At 33.6% G+C, this 11,201-nt stretch overlaps 1 protein-coding gene across 3 annotated transcripts; it reads right to left on the minus strand.

Annotated features, from left to right (window-relative positions):
• Positions 1–1,840: 1,840 nt before the first annotated feature.
• Positions 1,841–10,133, minus strand: LOC115768960 (proton channel OtopLc). 3 transcript variants are annotated; one of them, XM_030713683.1, is made up of 6 exons: positions 7,617–7,723; positions 5,292–5,753; positions 5,033–5,185; positions 4,755–4,972; positions 3,417–4,394; positions 1,841–3,364 (listed from the first exon to the last, which is right to left on the minus strand). In XM_030713683.1, exons 1-6 carry the CDS (start codon positions 7,721–7,723, stop codon positions 2,847–2,849), a joined length of 2,436 nt encoding a protein of 811 aa, XP_030569543.1. In that variant the 3' UTR covers positions 1,841–2,846. The 3 variants fall into 3 exon arrangements, with proteins under 3 accessions (XP_030569543.1, XP_030569540.1, XP_030569541.1); XM_030713680.1 differs by lacking the exon at positions 7,617–7,723 and adding an exon at positions 7,566–7,613; XM_030713681.1 differs by lacking the exons at positions 5,292–5,753; positions 7,617–7,723 and adding an exon at positions 10,024–10,133.
• Positions 10,134–11,201: the final 1,068 nt, after the last annotated feature.

An 11,201-nucleotide genomic window follows, 5' to 3' on the forward strand; every position in this document is an offset into this window, starting at 1 on the left:
TAATTTTACAATTTATAAAGAAACGAGAATAAATATAGTAAAAAAACAGAGATTGCATGCTTGACCCCATGAAAAGTAAGTATATATTAGATGGGAATTGGCAACCAAGTTTGTATTCTCCTGTCCGTCTACATTTCTGTCAATTTGTGTTTGTTACTGTATTTTCTGTCTGTAAAGGATCGTCAAGATTGTATGATTTAAAAAAAAACTTTTTTTTTATTTATTTTGTTTTTGAGTAAGAATAGCCATGTGTAATTGCTTAATAGTTTGGGTACTTTTAATGCAGGGATTACAATGAGAAGCTATCTATTTAGAAAACGCCAATTTCTTTACAAAACATTTGGTCAGTTGGGTTTTTTTTGTTTAGCTAATGTATTTCACTTGCATGCAGGTAATAAATATTTTGAAACCAGCATGAAACTCACATGAAAATTATGTATGCAATAAAAAAATTTATTTGTAAGCCATATTAAATAAAAAATAAAATAAATGAAAATTATATATATATGAAAATATAATATATATATATATATATATATATATATATATATATATATATATATATATATACATATAAATTAATAGTAATATAAATTAATAGTAATAGTTATATATTATATTATATATATATATATAATATATATATTATATATACATATAAATTAATAGTGGCATGTAAAATTATATTTTAATCAATTAAACATTTCAAAATTTTTACTCGGTATTTTATTTACATAACCTTATAAAATATATATTTGTAGGTAAATATCTGCAAAGCTTGTTGCATGTAGTTATTAAAGTTTGGCTTATGCCAATTTACATATGTATTACTGTAATGCATTATATACCTATTATATAGGTGCTTTTTGTAACGATTATGTAAAGGATAAAAGAAGAAAGAAACAATTTTTAAGGGCGTCTAATACCAAGTTTTGTGCTACTTCAAATATGCTAAAATGATACATTTCCGTATTTATAACTAATATTTATTTCTGACTTTTTTCAAGTAAGTGTAGGCACCTAGCTTGTCGAATTTTTAATTGCCAGCCAACCAACTCTCAGCCCAAATATATATAACGTTATTTATCAAGAGCGTTTATATAGATTCGACTTAATGCCCCTACTTCTTAAAAATTAAAATAGAAGATTTTAACGAGTTTATGCGAATGTAACATAAATAGTTAACTAACAATATTGTTTCTTCTGAAAACAATTTTTTTGCATTGGGAATAAAACATACCTACGATATTTATTTATATTTTTGAATATAAAAACATACCTACATATTTATATGCTTCAACAATTCAGTTAGTTCGATAATATAAGTACTTGTAGACTCCAAGAACTCATAGTTTGAATCGACATCATTAATTTTACCCTGAACCCATTATAAATGGGTATAAGGGTATATTGTATTTGTGCAAAATCCAAATGTATGTAACAGGCAGAAGGAAGCATCTCCAACCCCATAAAGTATATATATTCTTGATCAGCACCAATAGCCGAGTCGATCTAGCCATGTCCGTCTGTCCGTCCGTCCGTATGTATGAACGCAAGGATCTCAGAACCTATAAGAGATAGAGACTTAAAATTTTTGATGTAGATGCTGCTAGTTCCCGCGCAGATCAAGTTTGTTACCGATAATCGATAACTTACTCCGTTTCCAAGCAATCGATAAAAATAGATTTCGAAATCCTGTTTTTTGGGCTATTTTGGTAAATAATAAGAGCTAGAGTCACCAAACTTGACATATAGCTTCTAAAATAGAATATATATATGCATTTGATGTTGGAAGAGAGGGTTCAGGGTATCCCCTCGTCGGGAGCTCCCGACTAGAACCTCCTACTTGTTTTATTTATTTATTTATTTGATTTTTTTCTTTTTGTCTTAATGGGTGTTGTGCCAAAAACGTTGCTTAAAAATATAATAATTTAGATTTGATTTCAAAAATGTACCCTTTAATTATAGAATTTTCGTCAGTTTCGCAATCAATAAATGTGGAATCATAATTGCAAGTTAACCTTATAATGGCAAAATCGATTCTGTTTAAACAGTTGCAAGCCCATATACATAGAAAAAATTACATTTAAACCAAATAATAATAATGTTATTGACCAATGTAATTTAATTTGACACTTACAGTATGGAAACAAAATTCCAAGGCTAGTAATATTATTGTAACCCTACATAAATGTACACTGTATACAATTAAATGCTTTATTTACTATAGAGCTTAACAAAATGATTTTGTTAAAGGTCTTTGAATAACTTAATGGTTTTATCTTAAAATGGGCAACAAGTATGTACAAATTTGCGCTTGGAATATAATTTCTTGTATACAACATGCATCACAAGCTTAGTTCGTTTAGTCAAACGCTCCTCGCGTTTTCTCAAAATGGATAAATATCGATGTGCAGACGCATTCACCGTTCTTTGGTATATGTAACAAATATAGACGATTATAATAACTAGGGATTCTAAATGTGTCATGTAAGTTTTTGTATACTAGTAAACAGTGATTTATAAAAAAAATAATTTCCCAAAGTGTGGAGCAGACGGTAGGGGTGCGGCTGTTGTATAATATTGGCAGCTTTCGGGGTGCCTTTTCTGTCGTATATATCTATGTTTTGTATGCGTGTATACATATATATTCATACATATGTAACTACGAATGAATTTACGCCAAGAATAAGAAATCGAAAATAATGATTTTATGAATACTTCAATCTTATATTTGTTGAACCTAAAAATACCTACTAAATAATACTCAATTACAAAGGACTAAATATAATTTAATAAAAAAAAAAGAAGTGGAATATACATTTGTAAATTTGCATCTAATATAATTAGTGTGCCTTGGCCTTGTATGTAATTTTCCACACTTCGAAAAGACAAATCGTAGAATGAAAGCGATAGAAAATCGCCAGTGGCATAGAAATATGTGTTATAATTGTCCAGCCCCAAACGCCAAAAAACTCAAGGTGCGACTCACGAAACACAGCGCGTCCTTTAATAAGAGTGTTGACAAACCATATGGCAATGTTTGCAACTAACAAAAATGTAATAATCTCGCGGCCGGGCTTACGACGCACTTGCTTAGATCCCTTGCAGCGGCGATGGCTAGCATGTAGTATAAACATCGTTTGCAATGATGTCTGTACCACACCAAAAACCTCGGCAATAATGCCTTCAACTCGGTCTGGTACCGTGTCCCATTTCGCAAAATAGCTGCCAAAAATACTGAACATCCCATACAAGTAGACGCCTGTCTGGGCCACTACAAGTAAGAGATTATCCAAATCCATTGAATGGTGTTCGTCGCTTGTATCCTTGATGTATCTCAGATCACGCATTAAGATCATGCCTTTTATAAAAGAAATATTAAAAAAAGAAATGCGTTGTTTTAATCTACGTACCTGTTATTACTGCGGAGGCGCACATGAAGTACATAAATGTCTCCCAAAGTGTAACTTCCTGGGTTGCGATGAGTTCGTAGCCGGGTTGTGTATACAGCACAAAGTACATAATCATTGAGATTATAGTCATAACAATAATTAGTATGCCGAAAAAAAGACCTTTGTGAGACTGGGAGCAATCAACAGAGAAGTGGTGCGCCGGCTTCTGTGCAATTGGCTTTACTGAGTTCTTACGTGTCTTGTCGATGTCCGGTATGGATTTAACGGTCTTCCACATCTCAAATAATATTACTGCGCAAATCAATGAGTATTCAATCGTACACGGAAAAAGAAATGGTGACAGTTGTTGGACTAATGCACCCATGATTGTTGTACGAGAGCATCCAGTAAAAGAGGCATGTGTTGGCGCTGCTATTATTGTGAGATTACTAACCGAGGTCGACATATTCGCTAATATGTTGTGAACCATGCTTTCTGCGGAGCGGTTTTGCATTTTTAACCCTATGTAATGTTGTCCGTGAAGTTGTAGCGATTCGTTTACGGCTGACCAGTCAGGACCGCCATGTGCTCCGCTGTGTAATACGGGATCTTGGCCCGGATCAATGTCATGGTGGCTTATATGAAATATTTCGTGTTTTGTCTCCTCCACCAATACGTATAACCATTCACACAAATTTGTGGCCACCATGTGCATGAGACCAAATCGCGAGGTTACCTTGTGCCGCGCCATGTCCATATACGTCGTGTTTAGGAAGATAAACTGTACTTGGGCAATGCATAGGACCATGCGGCAGATAGGAGTGATGGCTACAAAGATATCGTGGCATCCAGCATGACCATTTAGTTCAAAGAATTGACCAAATTCCAATCCTGAATATACCATTGTACCAATAGCGAAGGCAATAGCGCCTACGCGTAGATAGAAGCTTCCGAAGTGAGTCACTTTGTGTTTCAGGTGTATGTTGCCATTTTTTTCGTCTAAAAGAATCGGGTCACAATATCAAGTTTTTTTTTTTTACTTGAAGATTCTTAGCAAATGAGTATTTTTCCGGATTCACTTTTCTTATTGTGTGTCTGTACTGAATTTTAATATAAAAAGTTATTCAATTAAATTAAAACCTATAGTTACATTTATTGAATTACTCATCTTTTAAGAGATTTACTTGCTTTATAAACAAATTTGTTAGAAATTTTAAAGGAAATTTGTCTTTTTTATATAATTTTAGAGTTTATAACTTTGTACGTTGCAGTAAGACTTAAAAAAAGTGAAACGGAAAATAACAAATCGTTAGATTTTGCATAATCATTCACGATAATTATTGTATGTATTAGACTTACGAAAGTCCTTGAGTGCATTGAAGAGTGACCGATTACGGAATGCACTTATGTACAAAAATATGACAAAAAATATGCTGCCAGCATATAAATAAACATAAAAGCCCTGGTACACATAGGTTGGTATTTGATCTGATATAACTTCCGTAATAGGAAGGCATACACCTAACAGGACTAGCAACTTGCAATAAGTGGCAGACAATGCAGAGCTGATGGCATCGCTATAAAAAGAGAAGGTAAATAGTTTATTGCATTTTATGCCACGATAATTAAGTTCTTACTTGCCCGTTCTTCGGTTCTTTTCTTTTTGCTGTCTGGCTTGAAAGCTTTTTGCGCCACTGTCGTAGTTGGCACTGGAACCGTTGCGAGCACTTCCAGAGCCACTTTGAAAGTTAATGGTCGCCGTACTGCCGTTAACAGTTCCATTGGGATTTCTTATGTGAAAAAATAAGGGAAAAATAGATGGCATGTTATTAACAGTTAATGATAACATATTTTATAAGGCATATGAATTTTTGATAATATGAATGCCAGCTGTACCCTGCATTTCTATAGTTGCGTGGATGTAGAAAATTACTGGGATCTTTCCGTCCAGGGCCAGACGGTCGTTGGGTCAGGATCTCTTGCAGCAGTATAGAAGGACGGCGGGACACCTGGAGTGTGCAAGCTGAGTCGTCACGGTGTATACCGATAGCTGGGAGTGGTAAAAGAGCCTGACGCTGGCTACCGTGTTCCACCAGTTCCAATGTAGTCTGCGATTTCGCTAGCGGCGAAATGGGGTGTGACATAATTGGTATATTATGGTGACCGCAATGATCACATGCGGTACGAGCGTACCGTTTCACGGAGTTAGAAGTAGCAGCAATGGATGTGTTAACGTTGCCGGAGATTGCTGGTGTTCCCGGCGGTGGCGTCGTTGCGGGCGAAAGACGAGAGAAGGATATCGATTTTTTCGGTTGCCTTATTGTAATATATTCGCAGCTGTCGGTAAGTGCTTCATTTCTGATATAAAGTTAGGATTTAAACAGTTGAAAATAGTCTGTGGACACCTGCTATTTAAACTTGTCTGCATACACGCATACACATTCACAAGCACAATGGGACTTAAAATAAAGCAAGGTAACAACTCGCACTGGTCAGCTTTAAGTTCGCAAGTCAACTGACATGACCACAGAAGATTTGTTGGTTATGGACAACAATCGGCGCGACTTCTTGTTGACGATTTAAAAATATAAATATCGTAAGGCTGGTCAGTCGGGCATCAATTTTCTAATGGGTTTTTGATTGATTTTGTGGCAACTTATACTTGATGAGCTTTGCAATACTTTCACGCTCATAACGAAGCTACGGTCTTTGGTAGGACTGAAGCACCCGTAATTAGCCAATATAAGACCAGCACACGGGCGGTAAACTCTACAGAGTTATCACTAACTGATAACACACAAAAAGAGTATGTTTGTATCAATCAAAGGCAGTGCATGCAATTGTTGTTGTTTTTCAAACGGAAATATTTTTATATAATTCGTTCCATATATAATTAGTAATTTGCTATTTACCCAAGTTTTTTTTTATCGTAAATCTTATACATTTGAGGTTTTGAAGTATATAGGTACGTTATAAAATATATATATTCACTATAAAATTGACAACATTATTTGCTAAAACATCTAAAGGCTCTAGTCAAATGTGATCGAATAGAGTCTAAAGTTCCTCAACACACGTTTATGCTATATGTGCGTATTAGTATAATGGAGTTAGCAGTATTGTGGTCCAACCTTACATTTATTAGATAATAGGAATCTGAATTATTAAAAGCCATGACATTTTGTGTATCTGTGTAAATCATTCTTATAAATTATGAAAATTATTACACCATTATGTCATGGTAACTTTTGGAGATTTTTTAACAATGTATATATGCCAATACGTAACCGAATTGATTTCTAAATCTTTATCTGTTATGATATACATACTACTTACGTTATACCTTTGACGGTAAATCGTGCTGTGCTAATTTTATACTAATCAGCTTTGTATGTTATTAACAAAGATCAGCTAAATGAATTATCAAATAGAATCTTCTGCTTAAATAAAAAATAAGCAATATAAAAAGAGTTCAAGTTGAAGAAAAGAGAGTTTTACTAGGTGAACATTAAGCACAGGCATGAAGTAATTGAAATATTTTGTACTTTCGGTCAGACTGTGTAGAAGTAATTATAATTAATTATGCATTAATGTTTGTTGGATGTACTCTAGAAGTAGGTTAAAGAAAAATACTTGAAATCTAATCGAAGGATATCCCTAACTAAAATGAATGTCCTAAATCCCCACCATTATTGTTTTTCGTCATATCTGTATCCTGGCCTGAAGACCGTTGCATAAAATCATTGCGATCAATATGTATTTTTATATATAGGCTAAATATTTTACAAAGCTTCTTGGAATTATAAAGTACACAAGCTAAAGAGACGCTGAGAAATTCAATATATTATACATATATATAACAAGTAAGATGTTCTAGTCGGGAGCTCAAAATTTGATTTTGTTGTTAGTGTTATTTGTGCATTTGAAATTGACTACTTAATTTTATAATTACATTCATTTTATCATCATTCTAATTATTATTAAAAAATAGTTACAAGATATCAGTCCAACGTTTAAATATTATTGTTTGCTATGGTCTTGAGATAAGACTTCACTTTATTCTGGGTCACTTATACAACTTATCTACTGAACTCTTATACACATTCACAGGCACATGCAAACACGATTTCATCGTTGATTTGTCTATAAAAATATTTACAAATGTACAACCTTAAAGTTATCATTCAATGCTTAGAAGTCATTTTAAATGAAAACACACACTTTTTGGTTCGTGCCACATCATCTTGGTAATGAACGCGTTGCTTTGTTTTCCACAATAAAATCGGTTCATCGTAAAAACCGTTTGTATTTATATTGTTCAGCGACATATTTAAATTCATTTGGTCGATGCTTAAAACGCAGTTACAATATAAACCATTCGTAAGAAATGGCTGTCAACAAGCTTGAGTTCAACTAATTTTCCAGATAACGCGACTTTGTAAAAGAGCATATGCTGTTTACAACTATTCAGCAGTATGTCGCCTGAGTTACTAATAGCTTTTAATATTTTTGTCAGCTACTGCAGCCGACGGTGCTGTTTGTGAATCTATGTTTGACTTGTTGATTAGCGATTTTATTGGCTTTCTCTTTTTGCCGTTGCTTGAATACTTTTAGTACACAGGCTAACACAATTTTAAATATATGAGACCCAAAATTGAGCGACAATGCCAGCTTTTAGTATTATAGGAGTTAGTCAACTTTAGTTGGCTACAAAAATAGCACAGAAGATATACACTTTTGCCTGTAAATTATAAGTCAAGATATATTTGCTCTTATAATGAATTACAAAGTGTGCCCGACTAAAGTAGAGCCCGACCGGGAAATACCCGCTATTTATAAAATGTTCAGGGCATAAATTTATGTAAACACCATTATATATGTACATAAATGCATTCGAATGTGCTGTTATACCAAAGGGCAACAATATTCTTGGTCTAAATTCTTGTAAAAATGATACCCTCAATTATCTTATACCATTATTTTAAACATTATTTGGTCAAAACTTATCCGATTTTTATAAGGTATGGTTCTTTGTTCATGGTTTGGCCTCTATATTTATGTCTGTCAACATTATTCGTGTTTCTAGGTTTTGTCCGATTTGCTTCAAGTTTATATCCAAAGCATTACATAAGAACTTAATGAATAAGTGCTTCAGCGATTTGGAAAATTTCACCCACAACAGTGTGAACAGTATGAATCTTTTTTATTTACCGCTCGATCAGTTTGAAAATCATTTTTAAATATCTTTGAGAGAATTTATTTTAGGAATTATTTGCCGTACCACGGGCAAGGCCGGGGTATACTCACTAGTATAATATATACTATTTAGCTTATTATAGCTTTTTATACCCTGAACCCATTAAAAATGGGTATAAGGGTATATTGTATTTGTGCAAAATCCTAATGTATATAACAGGCAGAAGGAAGCTTCTCCGACCCCATAAAGTATATATATTCTTGATCAGCATCAATAGCCGAGTCGATCTAGCCATGTTCGTCTGTCTGTCCGTCCGTATGTATGAACGCAAGGATCTCATAACCTATAAGAGCTAGAGACTTGAAATTTTAGATGTAGATGTTCCTAGTTCCCGCGCAGATCGAGATTGTTTCCGATAATCGATAACTTACTCCGTTTCCAAGCAATCGATAAAAACCGATATCGATATCCTGTTTTTTGGCCAATTTTGGTAAATAACAAGAGCTAGAGTCACCAAACTTGACATATAGCTTCTAAAATATAATATATATATGCATTTGATGTTGGAAGAAGAGGGTTCAGGGTATCCCCTAGTCGGGAGCTCCCGACTAGAACCTCTTACTTGTTTAACTTACGAAATCTGCTTAAAAAACAGTTTCGATATAGATTTTGATCAAAAGGTTGGAAATGTTATCAGTTATCGGAATCATACTCGTATTGCGTGGGCACCAGGACCTACATTCCAAATTTTAAGTCTCAAGCTCTTATAGGCTCTGAGATCCTCGCGTTGATATACACGGACGGACGGACAGACAAATGGGCATGGCTAGATCAACGAGTTATTAATATTGATCAATAATATATGATCAAATATATATATATTTATGGGTCGAAGATGCTTCCTTCTGGGTGTTACATACATTTGCACAAATACATTATAGCCTTTTTACCCATTTTGAATGGGCTTAGGGATTAAAAAAACACATATTGGCCCATTTTAGAGCCGCCGTGTCCCGTCAGTCAGTCAGGACAAACACTTTTGTGTATATAGAGTTGAATTCTTGTAGCATGTTCATTGTTCAGTTCATTGTTGTGAAGAAGAATATTTCCTTGCGGGGCAAATGTGCTTTGTTTTCCTGTTACATACACAAAAAGGTGAACATCATGTAAAATTTTTCATCTTGGCGCTTTTAACATCCCTCACTCACCGTTTTAATTACACTGCGTATCAATCTCTTAGACGAATACTTTGTTTTAATAAAATAATTTTAATTCTTTTGATTCTATTATATAACAGCATTTTTATTAAGAAGTTTTTATCAGTTTTTTGTTCGTATTTGATACCATTGCAATATAACTTACAATTAAATATTACATTAGAGGTGTATACAAATTGTTTCATTTAGATTAATAAAAACAACATAGTCTCACCTAAATGTCACTGATGGCATCCGTACGTATTTTATTTCGCTGTTAGAATCCAGCATTAAAGCAATCCACAAATTGTCTTAAAAGTGATTTTGAATCAAGGGAATAAAAGAACGAACTATTTTAAATGAGAAATAAAAGTGTAGGTGCCACTGCTGATGTAAGAAAACTAAAATACGAATGCCTTTTGAAATTTGTTCTTATCGTTTCGGTTTGATAGTATTAAGAATTAGTCGTGACTCGACATTGAATGTGTTTTATAGGCAGCGCGTTTATACAAGTATGTGTAAGTTCTTTATAGTTAATGCTTGGGTATTAAATTGTGTTACCGATGCTCACGTGTTTTGTCAGTGACAAATGACTGTATGTATATATGTGTTTGGGTTTCAAAAATTAGTAATTACTTTCAGTAAGCAAGTAACGCAGCTACTTGTTGTTCCAATAATGTGTATATGAAACAAGTCAGAGGTTCTAGCCGGGAGCTAGCCACCGCAAACACGTGGGCCACCAAAACACATTTTCTTTTGTGTTGATGCAATTTATTGTCCTAAAAAATATTCGTGTATTCTCAAAAATTCAATTGCCTTTAAAATGTGGCTTAAATTGGTGGGCAATACATGTAAGTTTATTAACTTGACTTATAGCTTCGCGGTGGTAACGGGGAGGTGGTAATCGGTATAAAATGAAAGATACTTGATATATATATATATATATATATATATATATATATATTGCTTCTGGAATAATATATATATATATATATATATATATATATATATATATATATATATATATATATTATTCCAGAAGCAACATATCAATTTGGTGACTATTACTCTTATTAATTACCCAATTTGTTAAATAAAACAGGATTTCGATGTCGATTCTTATTTATTGCTTGAAAACGGAGTAAGTTATCGAATATCGAAAACAAACTCGATCTGCGCGGGCACTAGGGGCACCTACAGCTAAAATTTCAGCTCTTATAGGTTGTGTTCATACATACGGATGGACGGACAGACGAAAATGGCTAGATCGAATCGGCTTTGATACTGATCAAGAACATATATACTTTATGGGGTCGGAGGTGCTTCCTTCTGCCTGTTACATACATTTACACATATACATTATACCCTTATTACCAATTTTTAATGGGTTTAGGGTATAAAAATATAAAGGCA

This window comes from Drosophila novamexicana, unplaced genomic scaffold (assembly GCF_003285875.2).
Source record: "Drosophila novamexicana strain 15010-1031.04,08,12 unplaced genomic scaffold, DnovRS2.1 tig00002134-arrow-arrow-pilon, whole genome shotgun sequence".
NCBI classification, from domain to species: Eukaryota; Metazoa; Arthropoda; class Insecta; order Diptera; family Drosophilidae; genus Drosophila; species Drosophila novamexicana.

Bases quoted from the DNA above. Each gene is read 5' to 3' on its own strand.
- LOC115768960 (XM_030713683.1), bottom strand. From the start codon at position 7,723: ATGTCGCTGAACAATATAAATACAAACGGTTTTTACGATGAACCGATT. The intron at 5,754-7,616 runs GTGTGTGTTTTC...ACTTTATATCAG, and splicing joins GATGTGGCACGAACCAAAAA to AAATGAAGCACTTACCGACA. The intron at 5,186-5,291 runs GTACAGCTGGCA...TTTTCACATAAG, and splicing joins CGCAACTATAGAAATGCAGG to AAATCCCAATGGAACTGTTA.